Below are 20,484 nucleotides of genomic sequence, written 5' to 3'. Positions count from 1 at the left end.
CTGTTTGCTATTAGCTGTTGGGTTTTTGCTAGGAGTGTTTTCAGTCCTGAATTGAAATGACGACATCCTGAAACAGAAAAGGCTTTTGGAGTGTTACAGGAAACATGTTCTTCGTGGTTCTAGTGCCGGTGTACATGTAGGAAGAGACAGAAGGCAAGGAACCTCACGTAGGCGGAGGGGGTGAGGTGGGTGAGGTGGCATCACAGTTTGAGCCGTTGCAGTTAGATCTTCCCAAAGCATGGAAGCAATGTGGCGGGGAATCAGGGGCTTGGTGGGTTGCTTCCTTGTGTGAGCCAGTGAGTCTTTAGAGGGGCAGATTAATAAGACAGGAGTTAGAGGTGGAATAGATGAAGCAAAGAAAATCTGGGTGGGAAAAGGGTTGCTTGTATGTGTATTTGGAATTGTTTCAGGGGATTGAGCTGGGGCAGATTCAAGGTAATAGATGCAGCCTCCTTGAATTTGGATGGTAGTGCTGAAGCTTCAAAGCCTTACAAGGTTTGATGCCACTTCAATTGTAGTGCGATTTTTTTTTTAATCTATTTTCTTCAATGTGAGCAGCAAGGCAGCTTCCAGGTGCGTGCCTGCTTTGACATGGCTTGCTTTGCATCACCAAACACAGTAGTTAGGTTGCATCGAGTACTTTGTGGAAACACTCGTTGTGTTGTCAGCTGAAAAGGTAGTGCTACAGATGTGTTGGCCCAGCAGAAACAATGTGAAGTATCAGTGCTGTTTTTTGGCCTTTGAGAGGCTGGTCCCTAACATGTGACTTGTAATGAGGGGCCCACATAGACGATTTCATCTAGTCTGACACTGTGGTGGTGTATGACCCAAGTCTATAAACATCAAAAAATCAGGCTGTGGCCACCCATTTTATGCAGACTTTGCCTATTAAGGTCTCTAATGTACAGCATAGAGACGTGCACCTTCTGTTCTGGACTAGATAGTGCAGATACCAGTTTTGTAGTTCAGTGAATGAGGTTGGTTGGGCTGTTTGTTGTCCAGAGCTGAAAAATGTTGGGAGTGTATTCTCGTGTAGTCTACATAAATGAAAATGATGAGAGGAAGAGAAAGTTGATTGCAGTCTGTGTGCTGCTGTTACAAAGTAGTTCTCTGACGTCTTTTTCCCTCTCCTGAGATTTATTAGCCTATTTCCCTTTCCTGTTAGGAGTGCATACCTGGATTGGGATGGTGTGTGCAGTGCAGGTTCTTTACTGTAAGAGCACAGTGAATGCCAGACTTCTTCCTGCTCTGCCGTGTTAACCATGAATCACTGCTTCCTGAACTTGTGATTGCATCAGAACTGCTAGAATGCCTTGTAGAGTCTTTTTACTGGGTAAACTTCACAGCTGCAGTTACAACTTCCAGCCTGTATTAGCTCAACACATTGTATTGGTGCCCACCATCAGTTTGACAAAGATGGGATTGCAGTAGGAACTTGCTTCCTTCTTTTTAATTAAACAAGTCTTTGAAGCAACTCTTCTAAAACCACTTTGCTTCAATTCAAGTTTTCTGTTTTTCTTAGCTGAGATGTTTTTTTCTTCCAAGCGTGATGAAGTTTTCTACAAGAATATCCCGTAATGATTTCATAAGCTCTTTTCATTGTACCAGCTGCAATAGAAAGTGCTCAAAAACCTGCTGTTTTCTTCAAGAATAGTAGTGGGGGTTTTCCTGCCCCTTGTCTGGTAAGAAAGGCAGTAGGGCAGCGGTCTGAGGGGCTACTGATCCTGTCATCAGTGAGCCAGGAGAAGGCAGGAGTCCGAAACGGGTTAAAAAAAGTGCTTAAAAGGATACAAAAAGAGTAAATGGTACTTAAGCCACGAATGCTTCTTTTTGCAGGGATGCTCTGGACCAACCGCTTCTTTCTAGCGCTACCTCAAAGTAACTTGCAGATAGAACTCACAGGGAAGATTGATCAAATGGTGATGATCGCTGTCATTCTGCTGGACACGCATATACTTGCCTTTCGTTTTGGCTCATTTTTAATACCAATTAACTTCAGTGACTCACGTTAATAGACACCGTTTGACTGCATCGGCAAATATTTCTGAGTCATGAGTGTCATTAAAGGCCCGTCACCCTATGGAAATCCTTCTAAGTAAGAAAAATGGAATTAAAATAAATAAATAAAGCAGCATTTGAACTTATGAGCAAACATAGCGTAGCTGCCTTTGACACTGATCTGGAGGAGAAAAATCACGTTATCTTAATAGGGTTGCCTTAATAGGTTTGGTGTAGGTGAGGGAGGGAAGTGTTTTTTGTTGGCCCAGCTGTTCCATGTCCAATGCAGGAGGGGGCTGAGAGTGATTCCCTGAGCACGTTGGTGTGGAAATCAGTGATTTCACTGCCCGATGCCTGTTATTAAGGGCACAATGTGTACCCCGTTACCACTTTCATTTATTTTCTGTGGTGAAAATCCGTCACAGCGCCTATGTTTCCCGTGCCACATGGTAGAATTCAGCTTCCTGGAGCAAGGCGGCCACGAAGCCAGCCTCAAACACTGCGTGTGCTTGGGTTAACAGTGTGGGGGCTCCTGGTGTGGGGTTTTTTTTGTTACTGGTGTGGTTGCGGGTTATCGGTGTGGGGGTTACTGGTTATCGGTGGGGGGCTTTTTTGACGAGCACTGTGGGGTTGTGGCGCTGTCCCACCCCCGGCGCGGTGCTGCTGCACCCCAGCCTTCGGCACCACGGGGCGGGGAGGCTCCGCGGCCGTCTTTTAGCCCCGTTCTCGTGCTGTCCGGGCCGGCTTTTCTTCTGGCGGCCGCTCCCCGAGGCCGCCATCCCTGAGGTGAGGCAGCCCCGCTCCCCTCCCCCCCCCGTCCCCTCACTTCGCGCTTTCCCGCGCGGCCCCGCCTCCTCCTCCCCTCCCTCCCCTCCCTCCCCTCTCGCGAGGCCGAGGCCGGGGCCGGAGCCGTCGCGGGCGGGTGACGCGCGGCGCGCACCGCGCTGACGGGAGCCGCCATCGCCTGCCCCAATTGGCCGCGTGAGGCGAGCGGCGGAGCGGGGAGGGCGAGGGACGGGACGGGACCGGGACCGGGACCGGGACCGGGACCGGGCGGGGGGCGTGTGACGGCACAGAGCGAGGGGCGCGGCGGCATGGCCTCGGGCGGCCCAACGGCCGGCGGCGGAACGGCCGCGGAGGGCTCGGCCGGCGGCGGGTGCGGCGGAGGCGGCGGCGGTGGCGGTGCGGCCGCGCCGGAGCGGGAGCCGGAGCCGGAGCCGGAGCCGGAGCCGGAGCGCTTGGAGGAGGAGGAGGAGGAGGAGGAGGAGGAGGAGAAGTTGCTGCGGCTGGCAGCAAGATGAAGAGGCGGCGCCACCGTTGGGGCGCCGCGAGGGCCCCCTACCCCCGGTTTAGGCAGGTGAGGAGCGGCCCCCACGCAGCGGGCCCTGCCCCACAGCGCCTCGGTTGCCCGTGTACTTATCGCTCAGCCCCTTCCTGACCCCCTCACCCGCCCCTTTATCCCTTTAATTGCCCTGTACCCACCTCCTTATCCCCTTAGTTACCCCCTCAACTGTCCAGTTACCCCCCCAGTTACCCCCCCAGTTACCCCCCCAACCCTTTACTAACCCCCCTTAGTTACGCCTTCAGCCCCTTCCTGACCCCCTCAACTTCCTCTTTATTCCCTTAATCACCCCCTACCCACCTCCTTATCCCCTTAGCTACTCCCTCAACTGCCTAGTTACCCCCTCAACCCCTTACTAACCCCCCTCAGTTATCCCCTCGGCCCCTTACTGGGCCCCTTACTGATCCCCTTAATCACCCCCTAGCCACCTCCTTACCCCCTTAGTTACCCCTTCAGCGCCTTACTTTCCCCCTTTATTCCCTTAATCACGCTCCAGCCACCCCCGTACCCCCCTAGTTACCCCCTCAACCACTTAGTTACTGCCCTTAGTTACCCCCCCCCACCAACCCCCCGCAACTGCCTAGTTACCCCCCTAGTTACCCCCTCGGCCCCTCACTATCCCCCTTATCGCTTTACCCAGCCTTTTACCCCCTCTCTTTTTTTTTTTCCCCCCTAACTGCAGGAGGGATGATCAGCAGGATGCCTAGCTCACGATTGTCAGCTTGCTGAATATTATTTAACTGTAGGTCCTGGGGTTTTGGTCGGGTGGGAATTCTCTGATCGTACCCGATGTGAGCTGCAGAGTCAGTCCCCTCCAAAATACAGCAACAGCTTTAGGAGGCTCTTGCAAGAGGAGGTGCTGCTGCTTTTTAAAAACTATTAGTTAAAGCGTTTGTTCAGAATGTGGTAGACCCTACTTCAGCTTCCTGTTTTGCCTGGAGCCATCAACCTACATCTTCCACGTCCCAGGCAAGTATCCCAGTCGTCAAGCTGTGTGTTATCTTCAGTTCTCCTGGTTGAGGCCGTGTTACTATCCAGAAAAAGAACGCATGATTCACTGAGCCAGAAAGAGGATGGATAAGAAAATGTTGCCCTCCAAGAAAGGAGACGTGCAGGTTCTGGCCTTTGGTTTCAGAACTTTGTGCTCGTTTAATGTTAGATGTTGCTTACAGCAAGCATCCAAAGCCTATCATTTCCTGCCCTTTTCTGCCCGTGTGCCTGATGACTAAACTTTAGAGCCCCGCTTCGTTATGTTTTTGTTTGTTTGTTTTAAAATCTAGTGCCTTTTTTTAAACCGGGTGAAATAGGAGAGGTGAACAGACGCTGTCTGGAAGAGAGCACTCGTGACTTGCAGCTTGTGTAGTGTCCTAGGAGATGGAGATACGGATACAGATTGCCCCACCAGTGAAGGAACTAAGCTGTGGTATTTTCCCTTCAGGGCTACCATCCTGCCTTATAAAAAGGGCACCATCAGCAGCTGTGTTATTAAACTGACAACAAGTAACAGCGCTGCTAGGTACAGGTAGTATAGGCTCACCCACCCCGAAGGTTTCTGGGCTGGGAATCCTCAGAAACAAAAAGCTTTCTGCATTTCTGGGTTAGGCAGTCTGGGAGTAGAATTTAGGAGTCCTTCCTGTGGACAGCTTTCTTAATGGCCCCGTGCTGATTGCACTGACTTGAGATAATGCTGGGCTTGGCGTGCTACCCATTTCCTCAGCCATTTCATGCTGAAATATCCATCCTGCTTCTGTATGGTGTAAGGAGCCTGGGCACCTGGGTTAAAATTGCATCTGTGCCCTGAGAGCCGAGCACGTGAGGGCGAGGGAGCTGCTGTGTCCAACGCCGGGCTTTCATCTGCAGGATGTGGCCAGAAGTGCTCCGAAGTGCTGGGTTGCCCCAGCCATTTAGGTAGGCGTTACTCGCGTGGATGCATGATTGGGATGAGTGTTCGCATTGTTCACTTATTAAGCAGCTTCCCTACAGGAGGAGAAGAGGCTAGCTTAACTTTGGGGGTTATTTTTTTTATTTGATTATTAATCATTCAAATGAAAATGTCAGAGAAGTTTGACTCTCTCGGGCTTTTAAACTCGTGCAGGCAGATTCAGGCATGAGAAATCAATAATTAGTTCTACCTGAAATGTTTCTTTAACCGTTCGTGTTAAGCTTCACATCAGAGCTTTTTCATATTGGCTGTCAGATTTGTAGATTGAAGCTTCTGCTGGCTTTTTTATTTTTCTTACACGTGCATATGCCAGTGCACACTTGTAACGTAGATGTGCTCCGCTGGTATACAAGAGAACAATCCAAACATTTTCCTTGAAGAAACCAGCATAAGTTGCTACATGCTTTTAATTGGTCTTATGCTTCTGGTGTTACCAGAAAGCCACTCGTTGAATGTCCCGATCAGATAGCACCTCTGTCTGATGGGCGAGTTTTACAGAGCCATGTGAGACTGCAGAGCAGTTGCAGGATGAGGAATTTAAACTCTATGCAGCAATGCCTAAGTCATTACATTCTCACCTGCTTCTGTCTTGAAGGTGGGCCAGTTGTAAATGATTGTTTGATTTATGCCTGGGATTTTCTTGGCGTGCAGCGACTGCAGGCAGTGGGCAGAAGGAGTCTTGCAAGCTGCCGGGTTTATTTTGGGAGGAAATCTTGAAACTCATGCTGAAGAGTTCCTAGAATATCCTATTGAGTAATGTAAATTAGTTCATGTTAACCTGAAGCAGGGAAATACTAATTTATAAAACTCTGAAATGTATTAAACAACATCCATAGGGAGCTAGCTATGCAAGTGTGACTTTATGGGTTTAATTCTTATCGACGGAATTACATCTTGAAATCTGCTGAGGTGATTGTGTTAATATTTATATGCATCTCCCTGCTCCTTCTGGTGTAGGAATAAGTTAGCACTTGGAGCTAAGTATTTGTAGCTGTTAAGAGTTGCTTAAACTGTGTGTAAAGATTCTTTGAAATGAAGGGGCTGGTAACTGACTGCAGAGGTTTTGTCTCTGTCGCAGCAATATCAAATTGTATTGGCAGAACAGGTGTTGAAAGATACAGCTTGGCTTTTTACTGCCACCCAAAGCAAAAAACGTATCCTGGTGGGGAAGAACTTTCTAAACTGGGATACTGACGGTTTTCTCCCATTTAGGCTGGCAGTCCTGTCAGCGGTACCACAAACTGCAGAATGTGACTGCTATACCGTTTTATTCCTATTTTTGTTGCTGTCATGACAGTGTTGGGGAAAAACAATAGCAGTGAGCGTTGTCTCAGGACAGAAGATTTTAAAGCGGATGAAATAAAGGCCTGTGTGAGCTGGGACACCGCACATTGCCTTCATTTCATCTGCTGGCGGCACATCACTTCCTCTGCGTTATTTATTCCTCCAGCCGGTAATTAGCGCTGGTTCTTGCTCCCCTGCTGTGGAGGAGCTGAGCTGCTGATTGAGAAGACTGCGAGGAGAGAGTGCAACATCTCTTTTTGCTTGCCGAAAAACAGTTTTTTAGTTTTTGTAAATGGCAAGGTTGCCCTCGAGATCCCAGCTAAGAGACTTTTCTCTGAGCTTGCTATTTCCAGACCACTTGTTAGCAAGTCGTCTCTTTTGTTAATGTGGTACAATTTTCCATTTTACTCTCGTTGAACTGCAAAACTGCAGAATTTTTTTGCCATCTTTTTGATGTTCTGTTTCGTCAATCCAATATTTATTGTGTAGCTATCGTACAACTAGGAAACGTTGGGTAGTCGTATTTATGCAGTCACGATAGAAGCCGGGAGATGTTCCCCAATGTACCTCTCGTGGTACATGCTGCTAAGAGAACATAACAAAAACTCCTCTGTGCTTTTTGTAGCATAAAATACGTGTCTGAAGCTCAAGAATTAGCGTCTGTAATATTTTTCTGATTAAGAGGTTTTTTAGCAATTAGGCAAAACTTTTATTACTTTTTATCTGTTAAATAATTCAGCTCTTCAGTTTCGTGACCAACGGCCCTACATTTGGGCACGTTTATTATTTTCCCTTGCACAGTTCCTTTGTGCTACTACATTCTGTATTTTTTTTACAGTGCTTCTTAAAAGCCTTGACCTGCTTTCTCCTTATGCCTAGGCCCTCCAGGTCTTACCTACCTTTTTAGTGAAGGTAGGATTTAAATACACTTCTATAAGGCAAAGAGATAGTAATTTTGCTAGCCACTTGAAGCTAGCGTTCTTCACAGCTGTTTGTCACCACGTCTGGAGGAAGGCTAGTACTCCTTCAGCTCTGTTAGGGACTGGGTGAGTACTCTCTGAACCCTTTCAAGCCAAGTCGGTTGGGTCATCTTAAAATTGAGCCAAGGTGAGTATGAACTGGCGTGTTTGACTTTGCCTGAAGCGTAAGTCGTTTTGCAACTTGCTGGTACAGTATTTGTCATTGTGGTATTCTAGGTTGCTTTACAAAAATACTTATTAATGAAAAGAGCCTCTCAACTCTATTTGCTTTTCTGTGTTGTTGTGGGCGAGGTTACAGATACCTTCCCCTCTTTTGACAAGCAGAGATTTTAAGTATTTATTCTGCTCACTGTCTAGGAATTAGCACAGCACTAAAGTGGTTTTGTTAGGGCAGTAACACTGACGTTCTGGGGGGCAGTTTCCTTTGAGATTCTGTAACTTATAACTGCACTTTGCATTTACTTACCGTGTCATTGTGTGTGTTTGGCTTGGTTGCGATCGCCAGCTGTTTTTTAAAGTAAGCATAAATTCATAATAAGCTTTACCTTTGCTGCAAAAAAAGTGCCTGCTCGTGTACGAGCAGCATGCACTAAGGTCCTACAGCTATGGTTTTACCACATGTGCTGGCTTTGCAAATACCTGTGCCAGCAGAAAATGTTCATTGTCCTTGCCAAGGTTGTTTATGAGTGTCTCCACAGCTCTGCTGTTGGAAGGGGTTGTGCGAGTGTGTCCTGCAAGCTCGCTGACTTTGCTGTTAAGCTATAGCTGTGTTTTGAATCAACCTTTTCCTGAAGCAATTGGGTCTCAGGGCTCCTTCCTCTGTTAGAGGTGCAGGTCTGGTGATCTCCAAGACCAGCCAAAGATGCAAGCTGTTCAACTGTGCCAGATGCAGGATAATTCCAACTCTGCAATTGTTTAGTATTTGTTATTAAACTTACCTTACAAAGCTGTGGATTATATAGAGATTTGCAGATGTCATAGCCTAGGGTCACTAAAAAAAATCTCTGTGCAACAGCAATTCTTGGTTACCCATAAGAGAAAAGTATTTAGAGTATTTAGTATTTACGTTTGTGAGTTGCTCTTGGTTCTGTCAGCTGAGCTGTGGTGAAAGCACGTGGCCGGAAGGATGTTGCTGCCTCCGGTGACTGGAGGTTACGGCCCTGCAGCTGAGGTGAGCCTGCATCACCTTTGCAGCTTCAGAAGGTTAGCCCTGAATGTCAACAAATGTAACCCTAGCTGCTGCTGCAGCTAACGCAGCTGTGTCTGAGACTCAGCATTTTAGCTTCTCTTCCATCTTGTTAGGGAGTGCATGCAGCAGGGGCAAATGTAACACGCTTTAAAAAAACTCTCGTGCCCTAGTTAATTGCAGGGTCTGCTGATGCGGTTGCATTGTGTGGTGTAAGTTACACGCTAGGCAACGTCTGTGTGTGATGCTTTGAAAGTAGGAAAGGTTTAGTTTTGCTGAAACCTAATGGGAGCGTAGAAAATAGCTGAAGGTGACTCTTTGGTTACTTGGTTTTAGCTTGCATGTTTGAGATAGTTTATAAGAAAAAGTACTGAATGTACGACAGGCTTGACATAATAGCGTTTTGCAAACCCGCATAAGCTGTTGTCAGCTCTGTTTGTAGATCAGCATGGATAGGAAAGGTCGTTCAGAAGGAGCGTAAGAGTACTCTGACATCTTTTATATACCCCACGGTTATTTAAAAAATGTAATTCCATTTCTCGTGTTACAAAATGGTGATTTACTCTGGAGTGCTACTGCGAAGTGCCAGGACTTACATTTTGTGTCAGGAAGTACTTCAGTTTGTGAGATGTGTTTCAGGTTACCTGTAACGTCTCTTCTGCACTAGAAAGCGTTGGGCACGGGGACGATGAGCATCAAGCAGTGAGCTGCCCTCGAGTGGCATTTAACCATCTTTTAGAAGCTGTTGTGGGACTTGGCCTGCCCCTGCTTGTGTTTGACCTGCAGAACGTGTCCTCCCGCCTGCGAGCTGTAGCTTGCGAGTGCTTTTAGGCAAAGTGGCACCGAAAATATTGTTTAATTCATTGCTGGGAGTCAAGCGTGTTGTTGGAGGTAGCGGATCTGTAGCATGTGGTGTGCCTTCGTATGCACAGATTGACTTAGAATAAGTGGGGGGAATAGGGAGTTTGCCGTTTCTTTTGGCAAATATGTTTGTTGGTGGTGAACTGCTGCAATGAATTGTGTTTTACTTAATGGAGAATACCTGGAAGTAAGATAGGCAGTTTAGGCATCACATTGTCGACTTAAATCCTAAATATAAAAGTATGTTACCATCCATCTTGCTAAATCTGGTAACTGCTAATGGCCCTGTAAAGACCATCTGGTGCTATGGGCAGTGTATTTCTTGATCATCTTAATTCTGAAAACTTTAAACTTCTTGTCTCCTGGGTTATGCCAGAGTCTGTTATCCTCATACCAGGTATTGTTTTAGTTGTCGTTGTGCTTGTTGAGTCAGAATAATTGGTTTAGACCGTGTGGTAAGGGAAAACCAAATCTGAACTGCATTTTGTTAGTGCGGTTCTATAGACTGGCTTTGAAACTTAGCTGCAGACACGCTGCATATGTGAAGCAGTCTTTCAGTAAAGAATAGTAACCGTACTTATGCGTCCCTTCTTGGGTTTAAGAACACACTCGCCTAAGACTGCTCCTGGGTCTTAAACGTTTGGTTTTGGTGCTGATAGGTGTCTATCTCAAAGTGTAGCACAAAACGTGCGCTCAGATCTACAGCACCACCACTGATCTCTGCTGAGGATTAGCGACAGCCTAAAGTAGTGCTTTTTACCAAGAAGGAAGGTGTCTTGTGCTTTGCACCCTCTTTTGAAATGTTGTCGGCTGAAGGTGTGGACCAAGCTTGAGCTAAGGCCGTTCAGCGCCACAAGGATTTAACCTAGCGAGTTAGACACTGATTTAGCTGTCAGAGCATCCACTGGCCTTTTGCACTCGGGTGGAAATGGTAACAGTGGGCTGTGTCTTCATGGGAGAAATCATCAAGCAGCGCTGAAATGTAAAGCAGCAGCAGAATTTCCCTGGGAGGTTCCTTCTCAAGCTAGCTACGGTAAGGAAAAGGAGGCTCGCTTTGGCATGGGGAAGCATAATCCCTTCTTCACGATTTTTAGAAAGAAATTTGAACTAGTCCAGTTGCTTTCAATGAAGTGGTTGGTTTTTCCACTGTCGCGGAATTAATGACATTCCTGTAACATACTGTTCATATTAAGTCGTAAGCTTTATTGTCTTTTTCTTCTAACTGAAAAACTCTGCTGTCCTGCATCCAAACCGAACCCACTCCCTAGACAGCAAGAGCTTGGTTAGTCCGCAGGCAGCCTGAGCCCGCGCTGCTGCACAAGAGAGGGGATCACGTCGGGGTTGGCACCAGCGCCTGTGTAAGCACACGGTGAGCTGGACCCGGGGCTGCCCCCAAAATACATCACAGCCCACAGGTGAATGTTTGTCTGGGTCGGTTTGATACAACCCGCATGGTGTGCGCACACTCAATCAAAAGGAGGGAGAGGTCTCGTTTCTTCCTTCTCGTGTGCTGGCTGCTTGATCTTGCTCTCCCTGCTGGGCCGTTTGCGTTGCACCACGCCAGCTGAATTCATTAGTCCAGCAGGGAAACCCGTGCGTTTTGCCAGCTTAACGAATGCAGCCAGCAGGGAGGGCAGCCTGCTGTGCGCCAGAGCTGGCACAAGGTAACCGTGGGGGATGGAGAGAGCCTGGAAGCCCTTTTTGGTGGTGGGAAGCGCTTCCTCCGATCCGCTGCCGCTCGCTGAACTTCACCCTCAGGTGCAGGCTTTCTTTTTGAGGATTTACTGATTCGTATGCTTGAAGACCTGAGACTCCTGAAATTGGAGGAGAAAATGAAAATACAAGAATCAGAGTTCAGCTGGAGGTAAAAAGTTGATGCTGATAGAGGTGTGCATCTAATGAATTAGCTCTTTTATCGGGTTGTGCTTTTTGCATCTCTGAAGAATTTGTGTTAGTGTGTTGCCTTTCTGGATAATTGTTTTAGTCCGTCCTTTGTCAGAGAGTGGGATTTACTTAAGTCTCTCATACTGACATCAGCTCTGTTACAAAAATAGACGGTTTCCAAGTCTTCCTGCCAATACTTTTGCCCCCATTGCTGTGTGAGAGACCCCTGGCAAGCTGGGAGAACTGTCCTATTCCTTAAGTATTTTTTGCCAAGAAATAGCCCGCTTTTAAGTTCGGAAGTTAAACTGTAACATTATTTTTTCCCTTTATATAAACCGTTTAAAGAAATGGTGTTTCAAAGTAGTAAACTAGGACACCTGTTTGTTTACTGGTATTTCCCCCTCTGTATCTTTTGTTTCGGGATGCCTCTGAAGGCAGCTTGCCTCTGGTAACTGTAGCTACTGTTGCTTGGTGTGTGTAGACCTTGACAGAGAGGTATGTAGCAGGGCTGCGGGCTCTTGGGATGCGCAGCATTTGAGGAGCTGCTGTAAATCCCTATTAGTAAGCTATTGGGCCTTTTCAGGGGGTATTTTTTCGTGTGCTGTGTTGTTCTCCTTTCCTGCTGCTATTTTAGGACGAGAATAGCGTGCGAGTGCGTTTCAGACGAGCAGGCAACTGTTGAGACTGACGGCAGCTCTCAGGCTGCTGAAATCAGTGGGCTAATGCTGAGTCTGCTGAAGGACGGGAGCACAGTCACCGGCTGAAGCGCTGCTCCATGCGGCTGGGGTGAAACTGCCTGTCCTGTGGCAATGGGGAGCCCCCAGAGCAGCTCCCTCCTCTGAAAGCAGGGGGCTTGTGCAGCAGCCTGTTGGGTGTTAAACCCTAGAGGGATTAATGATGGCAGTAGGGAACCTGGGATGTGGTGCTTTATTTCTGGGTCTGCAGCTGTGACGGGCAGGTGGGAGACACCATTGGGAAGTCCTCAATTTCTTGAACCTTGTCGTGAGTGGGCACGTGTGCAGGGTGTGTTTTACTTCTGGGGGGAGCGTTTGTTTCTTTTTTTGGCAATATCGATGTTAGATGGCAGGCTCTGGCTCATTCACAGCGCCTGCCTTGTTCTTTTGCGGTCATTTAATCAACCTTTTTGCTGTGCAGCAGGAAATTGGAGGTATGTTTCAGCATATTTTACTTTTCCTTGCTTTGTCATTGACAAAGCTTCTTGTCTTACGCCATGCACGGGTCGGATGGAGCAGGCTGTCAGTACTTCCCACTTGTGGCTTCTGAAAGGGCTGGAGAAATTATTCGGGGTTCAGTTCTTTCTTCAAATGCCACTGATGCGGGGAGCAGCAGCCAGGCTGCCATATGCAAGAAAGGGTCAAAGCAGTCTGGCTTTAGGTTTGGATGGTAAAATGTCATCTTGGTTAATTATTCGTCTAGCTAGGCTCTGTAGTTACTCATTTAGGTTATTCAAGGTGACGGGGTGTTTGCTCTTCTGAGTGCCTGTGACTTGTTCCGTCTTGAGTCTCGGGCCGCTTTCTGTACGGGGAGGATTTGCACAGCAACAGAATCCTGCAGGCCTATTCTAATGTCTGTTTTTGCAAACTTGAGCCCATGTGAGTTCCTGATAGGCTTCCATTCATCGGAGAGGAATATTGGCCCCAAGAAAAGGGGAACGTGGAAATGAGGGGCAGGGGAGGAGGAAGGGGCTGCCTCCGCTGGTACCGCGTGTCGGACTGTGTGTCAGCTATGGCATTACGTGCGTTTAATGGTTTTTGTAGGGAAGCTGAGGCTTAGGATTTTTGGAGAAGAACAGCAAGAATAGGGGTTGCTGAGTTAGCTTTCGTGTTTGCTCGCACCAGGGAGGCGAGCAGCCCGTCGTGTGGCTGTAGGCAGGTTTAGTTGGTTTTCACGTGAGAGCGCGAAGAGGAAGAGTCCTGGAACAAGTCTGTAGGTCAGGAGGTATTTAGGCACAGAGTTTCCTGATGCCCTTGCGAATTGACAACCTGCAGGTGAATTTTGGCAGAAGTTTCAAAATTTTGAACTTTGCCAAGGTCACTTGGAAGTGCAGAAACCGGTAAGTAGTCGTAAATCAATGTCAGCTGAATTTGAGGTGTACCAGAAGTATAGCGGTCCTATGCTAAGGATCAACCTTGTCGTCGTCTTCTGAGTATGTGCTATATAATATCTGTCTTCAGGGTCCGTGGAAAGTTGTATCCCAGCATATGCCGTTGACTGTGTTTCTGTAATTAAACGAGCGTTTTTTCTTTCAAGCAGGGAATAATTAGCAGAGTGACAGAAATGGTGAAAAGTATTGTACCGGCGTGGCTGCAGAAGTATTTCAATAAGCGTGAGAATGAGTGTGCAGCTGCAAATAAATCTGCAAACCAGGCGGCGACTCCAGTAAACCAGCATCATAATTACGCAGATGGAGGTACCCTAAATGATGGGAGATACATGCCTGAACGAGCGACACTTAATAGACAAGGTACGTGAAAAATCATTCGGAATTCTGGCCACCTGTATTTATTCACAGATTTCTAGTTTTGAATCCGAATATCAAAAGGAAATTGGAAGGAGGGTTTTGACAGAATGAAAAAAACAAACAAGAAAGTCGAAACAACTGTTTGTGAAACTGTCTTAGCTTTAAACTGTCCGCACAATTACGAAGCATACCTCTTATGCTCTTGGAAGGCATCAGTTAACTTTACGTACTCTATTAGCCAGGTGCTAAATGCTGGAAAGAACTCATTTGCAAGTGTGCTAGGTTGCATTTTCCATATTTTACAAGAAACGGAATGAAAATCTAATTGCGTAAGGCAATTAAAAATGAATTTGCTTTGCAGTCTTCAAAACAAAATAATAGATGCTAGAGTGGCACAGGAAAATTCCATTTCGCGTCCTGACTTTGTTTGTTTGGTTTTGTTTTGGGCTTTGATCAATTTAGTCAAGTTCCTTGTTAACTTAATGGAGAACTAGGGAACTTGTGCATGGATGTGGTTTATGACATTATTATCCTTAAAATATTCAATAACCTTAAGGTCTACGCAGGGGGAAGGGGTGTCTTTGAAAAGGTATTGGGAGTGTTGGCAATGAGGTTTGTAACCCCTTTACTGCATAAAAGATGAATTTGTCTTATATCCGATGCCTCTCACTGTTACTGTAGTCTTATTGTATAAATCCGCACATACTCTTACTGGAGTTTCTCTTAAATTAGCTGTTTTGGGGACCTCAGCTTTTAATAAGTAAAGAAGTTTTGTCTGAGTGTGCGTAGATAACCATAGGTAAACTGGAAAGTCAGTTGCTTCTGTTGTTGGCAGAATCAAAAAATAATGCGGAAATAGCTTTGCCTCCAATCTCATCTAATTGTAAACAAGGAGATTGATTGCTTTCTGTGTAGCTGTAGCTTGGGAATAAGTTTGGAGAAAAGAATAGAGAAGGTCTTCATGACTGAGGAACACATGTTGGCTTTTCTATGTAACTGTGTGAAAGGAGCTTTCAGTAAGAACAGCTGCACTGCAAGCTTACTGACTCCAGGAGATCAGGAGCAGGTGGACATCCTAGAACCTTTTGTAGCTTATGTAGCTGTCTGTGGGTGTTACTTGCTCTGCTTAAGAATAAGATATTTTTTAAAAATTATTACTTCATTTTTAAACAAATGTGTTTCTTCAGCTCTGAGGTATCAATGTGCTGGAGCCTATATTCCTTGCTTAGGTGGCCTTCAGCCCGAATAACTTTGTGTATCTCAAACGGTACTGTTCTAAAAATCTGCTCATGGTTTGGAGAACTAATTAGTGGTACTGCAGTGGTTATGAAGATTGAACTAACTAGTTTAAGCTTGAGTGCGAGCATCAAGAGGATAGTGGCACAAAGTCATTTTAATGGCCCAGATTCCCGGGGGAGACTGTAGGCTTTTATCAGGCCACTGGCATTGTTTGCAGACCCTTTGCTTCAAGAGGGAGAAATGCTCATCTGGTTACTTGGGTCGACGTACTTTTCCCTTGGGTCAAAATCCCAGTAGTTAATGGGTAGGAGGTAGTGTTTTGCCTCTAAGATGAGCTGATCTGGTAGAACTTGGGAAAAAAAGTACTGCAAGTGTTCATTTTCATGCTGTGTGTTTAGATTAATGACCTTTGTTCCAACATTATATAAGCTGCAGTGTTACCTGTGCCTTTGCATGTAATCTCAAATTTTGTAAAGCTTCTTGCAAGCTGTACGTGCGAGGAGGAGTATTTGTGTTTGACTTGGTGAAAGGCCAAGTCAGTGTTAGAGCATTTGAACACGGGGTCGGAATCTGGTGTTGTGAAACCTCACAGTTAACTTCTTCTGAATGCAACATTAATACTCAGTACTGCAAGCAGTGTTGTTGTTGTAGCCAGACAGTTAGATGAAACCGTATCTGGGTGAGGAAGAAGTTAAATTTGGCTTCTCTATTTTTGCGCTTAGAACTTGGCAATAGCATGGCTGTTGATAGGAAACAGGTTTTGGCTTCTGTGAGCTTGTCTATAGCAAAGCTAATTATCTCCCTGTTCTTGTCTAGAACCATCCACAAGTAGCTCAGCACTGAGCTACCCAGTTGCCTTAACAAGGCCCGCTCTTCATCGGAGCCATTTGAATTATACCATGTCGGATTCTTCTGTCCCACCTTCTCAGCCCTCCACATCTTCAATATTTGGCATTGGCAGTCCCAGACTCTCTTTCATAAAAGAAATCAAAGATGCTATCTCTCAACAAGACGATGACAACATGTCAAGAACCGGTGGCTTCTCCTCTAGAGCATCTGACAAAGGTGATTTTTCTGTTCTCTGTTTAGTTGACTTTTTTTTAAGGTGAAGTACTTTGCGTTCTTTAATATTGCACATCACCTTAGTAAACAAAATAGGAGAATGTCAGCTTTGGATGCAAGAATTAAATTTAAGCTTTAGTGTTTTAGAAGTGTATAATCCTATCACCTTTTGAATAGAAGCCTGCTTTGGAATAGGTTTGTGATACCCTGCTGTTACAAAGAGTCGATGCTGAAATACACACTTTCAGCTAGGTTATATGTAAATTTTGAACTGGGATGGTAGGAAATCAGGCTGACTTGCTGTAGCTTGACAACTAGGCTGATTGTCTAGAAGTAAGAGTGACTCAGAATATCTAACAGACAAGACATCTGGTTAAATGTGAATAAGCGTAGGTGACAAATAGAATCACAAGATGTTTTCCTGTGTTTTAGCAGGAGAAGATAAGGAAAGTACTCTGACATAACACGTTGCGGGCTGTTTTTTTGACCTTTCTTGGTAGAAGGCTTCAGCTGTCAATACTTTCATGTCTTTTGCCAAATTCCTTAAGGAAGGCACACCATTTTAAAATAAGAAATAAGCATTGTGTCGATGTAGATTGGTACCTAGGTCTTCTCGTTGAAAGGGCAAACAGCAGGTTTGCAGTTTTTTCTAGTCCCCCAGATAGACAGGGACTGAAGTGTCCTCAGCAGGTTTTTCAGAGAACTTGTGTATGGTTGAGAGTAGAGTTGCTGGGCTTTAGCAGTGTAACCTGAGTGCACTACAACTTTCTGGTGTGTCGTTGTAAAACATATGTGGGAAGAAGATCGTTAACTCTTAGAGCAGCCTTCTAGGAATCTTCCAGGTGTAAAACCTGTGCAATTATGATCTGTGCTGGCCTCCAGCCTTTCACCAACATAGAAAAAAGCTTTGTCTGTACAAATGCACTGATGTTTATGCAGTTCTCTTTGCTTTTAGCACAAAAGGAAAAAAAAATCTTCTGCACTGGAAGCACAGTATTAACTTGTTAAGATTGCTGAAAACTACTTGCAGCTCAGTGAACAGTTTTCAAGTTTGTAGCTGTTACTTGATTTTCAGTCTGTACACGAAGCTGTTTAAAGAAGCTGAAACCACGTTTATTTTTCCGTGTTGAAGAACTTGAATTAGTGTGGTCTTTACTGTTAAAGTTCTGTATGTACTAGAGATGTTTACATTTAACATATATGTCACTTTGGCAGATGTTGGAGTTTTAAAAAATACTTCTTCATCACTGCTCTGGACCACAGAAGCTGATAGAACTCATTCCCTCTCGCAGCATTCTGCAGCTAGCTCTAAGAAACCTGCATTCAGTTTATCTGCTTTTGGAGGAATGTTTCCTGTAAGTACTGCACAGTCTTTCTTTTAATCACTTTGAATGTGTACCTGTTTTTCTGTCCACTTAACGTACTGTGTTTCTGTAGGCACGCGGAAGCACATCTGACTGTAAGAAAAACCAGCCTGGGTATTCTCCATTTTACCCTGGAAAGACGGTCTATGGTGGTGCAGCTGTAATACCAAAGCCGTCGATGATAGAACCTTATCGGGTATGAGAAAAGTAGGGTAATGGGAAATAGTGATGGAAATAAAAAAGCAGCAGTGCCAAAGGAGCTCTGAGCAGGGAGCTGAATATGTGGTACCAGTTGCTCTTCTGCCCTCTTGGTCTACAAAAATAGAAGAGATTGATTTCGGGTTAAGTTCTTTTTTTAGCAGTTTTTACCACAGATAATACTTGTCAGAAAGAGCAAGAATGACAGTTTAGGCTAGTTGTTGGTAGTTGGGGTTTCCTCTGTTGTTACTTCTTTCAAGAAGTTCCATTTGAGTGCCATTGTCTGCCTCTGACTACATTGCATGGTGTTATTTTAATGTAAATAAAAACAATGGCAGCATAACTTTGAAAAGTTGTGTTTATAGTAGCAAAAGCTACAGTAGTCAAACCTGGCCAATGTTTATCTGTGGATCTTTTTTTGCAAGCATGCCTGCACTCATGCTATGGATCTGTTGTATAAAACTGCGCTCTTTAAAAATATCTAAAATTAACTTTGCTGATCCTTTGCTCTTCTGTTACGTAGAGGCATGCAGGCCTAAATGCAGTCCCAAGATAAGCAGTAACATGCTTTCTATTTTGAATGATTCATATAGTTCTTGAAGAGAGGTATTTGCCCCCAAGAGTTCTTGGAAATAGCAAATAAAAACTGCTGACAACTCTGATTAGCTAGAGCTGAATCGAAAAGGAAAGTCAAATCAGGTTTGGTAGGAATGCATTTAAATCAATTTGACTTTTATCAATAAATCAAAAGGAATTTTAAGGAAATGAAAACATGGGTTTGCTGGATCTGTTCTGACAGTCCAGCTCTGCAATGGAACAAGGGCAGTAGCTCACTTAGGGGAAACCTTGAAAACTTGTGGTTCAAAGCTGGGAACCCTCTTTGGTCAGCTATTTTTGTTTTCTAACAATATTAGTGGATTATGGTAACAAGAGGAACCAAAATACTAGGCTTTTAAAGGAGAGAGAAGCTTGCTTATTGCTGCTTGCTGTGGATTACAGCGATGTACTAGAGAGTCCAGCGAAGGGCCACCAAGACGATCAAGGGTCTGGGAGCACCTCTCCTCTGAGGAGAGGCCGAGACTGCTGGGACTGTTCAGCATGGAGGAGAGGAGGTTCAGGGGGGGATCTTATTGATGTATGTAAATACCTGAAGGGATGGTGCAAAGAGCATAGAGAGCCATTCTGTTTTCAGTGGTGCCCAGTGCCAGGTCAGGAGGCAACAGGCACAAACAAAATGAGGTTCTGTCTGAACATCAGGAAATGCTTTTCTCCTGTGCGGGTGATGGAGCCCTGGCACAGGTTGCCCGGAGGGAAGTTTTTGCATATTTGAAGCTGGGTGGTGCAAATAAACAGTTCGCTTTTTCAGTGTAATATTTAGATCTGTTACAGTTGAAATCGGATCTTTATCTTTTAAAACAAAGATTTGCAGCCAACTTTAATCTTGGGGGAAGGGAAGAAGCAAGAGAGAAGTAAAACTAGTTCCTGGTTATGATTGTATACACTGATTTTAAGATGGTACACCTACACCATCGTGAAACTCTGAGGTCTGTGTTGTTAGCGAAAGCACTTTCTGTACCACAAGCCTTTTCTTGAGTTCTGTTTCCCTGATTACTGCTTTGGAGGCCTTAGCAGTCCTAGCATCATCCGTCTTGACCTTTTACAAGTCTGGATTTCTTTTATTACTCGCGCAACAAGCACGAGCAAGATGCACTGAGGCCCAAGGTAAACTTCGTTGTACTCAGCATGTACGGCTTTACGGCTTGAACTCCCAGTGACTGCATTTTTCTCTGTCATCAGAATATATTGGTTATATCATCAGTGTAGCCTTGGAACATAATATACATGCCTCCTTAACTCGGAATTGACCATTGTAACACTTAAAATGCTAATTTTCCAGGTACAAATGAGAAGGAGAGTTAGACAAGCAAAAGTGCAGTCCCACGCTACCTTAAGTACCGCAACACGGTGCGTCTTGGAGGCAATGGAGGAGCTGTCAAGCCCTTTGATGGTAAATAGCACTTCTTTTAATCTGTTTTTGCTTCACGTGTTTCTAAAACTTAGTAAATGTGCCATCAAAGGAGAAAGATAAAACTCTTCTTCCTTATGTTGTGTCAAGTTTAATTTATTGCATTATTTTTTCAACAGGATGCTAAAAAAATGCCACCTCTTTTGCCGCTGAGTTCTGTAAGTTGACCATGAACCCCCATGTTTTTGTTGCAGGGAACCTTCTCTCTCAGGGAAAAAAAAAAAAGCCCTCTAACATTTAGGCTTTATTTTTTCCCTTAGCCTCCAGACATAGATGAACTGAATATTCCTGACCTTCAGCCCAAACGAAGAAAGGTAAGAACCAATAATGTCTTAAGATGAGGTAGATAACTTTTCTAATGCTTTATCACTATTAGAAAAATTTTCTCAAACCTCAATGACAACATACGCATCTAATCAAGTTAATATTGGCATCTATCTACAAGAGATGAAGGGCTGTAAAGATTACTCACGTTAAGATTTGTTATCTTTGTAAGTTGAGAGCAACGACTCTAGAACACACAAAGTAGTTTTATCTTGTCCCCCAGTTTGGGGTGAAGCTGCATATTAAAATTCCTGTTGAGGAAATTTTTTCTCTTGAAGAAATGATCACAAACAGAAAAATACTGCTTGACTG

General features: G+C 45.1%; 2 protein-coding genes across 15 annotated transcripts in view; one reads left to right on the top strand and one right to left on the bottom strand.

The window, feature by feature from the left end:
* The first annotated feature begins 2,909 nt into the window (after window positions 1-2,909).
* Window positions 2,910-20,484, top strand: part of NUP153 (nucleoporin 153) — a 97,204-nt gene continuing 79,629 nt past the window's right edge. For 9 of the 13 annotated variants that reach the window (XM_068672853.1, XM_068672860.1, XM_068672859.1 and 6 more), the window contains exons 1-8: window positions 2,911-3,355; window positions 13,749-13,962; window positions 16,015-16,263; window positions 17,476-17,615; window positions 17,698-17,820; window positions 19,720-19,830; window positions 19,968-20,006; window positions 20,109-20,162. In XM_068672853.1, the coding sequence (XP_068528954.1) occupies window positions 3,296-3,355; window positions 13,749-13,962; window positions 16,015-16,263; window positions 17,476-17,615; window positions 17,698-17,820; window positions 19,720-19,830; window positions 19,968-20,006; window positions 20,109-20,162 (990 nt within the window). In that variant the 5' untranslated portion in view covers window positions 2,911-3,295. Of the gene's footprint in view, window positions 3,356-13,748; window positions 13,963-16,014; window positions 16,264-17,475; window positions 17,616-17,697; window positions 17,821-19,719; window positions 19,831-19,967; window positions 20,007-20,108; window positions 20,163-20,484 lie in introns of all 13 variants that reach the window. The other 4 variants (XM_068672855.1, XM_068672852.1, XM_068672854.1 and 1 more) reach the window with 4 other exon arrangements.
* Window positions 10,771-20,484, bottom strand: part of LOC137851619 (tRNA selenocysteine 1-associated protein 1-like) — a 28,335-nt gene continuing 18,621 nt past the window's right edge. For both annotated transcript variants that reach the window (XM_068672918.1, XM_068672919.1), the window contains one exon: window positions 10,771-11,407. The gene's annotated coding sequence lies outside the window, so the exon portion shown is untranslated. The remainder of the gene's footprint in view (window positions 11,408-20,484) is intronic.

The sequence above is a fragment of the Anas acuta genome, chromosome 2, assembly GCF_963932015.1.
Source record: "Anas acuta chromosome 2, bAnaAcu1.1, whole genome shotgun sequence".
NCBI classification, from domain to species: Eukaryota; Metazoa; Chordata; class Aves; order Anseriformes; family Anatidae; genus Anas; species Anas acuta.
This window is presented reverse-complemented; position numbering and strand designations above follow the sequence as displayed.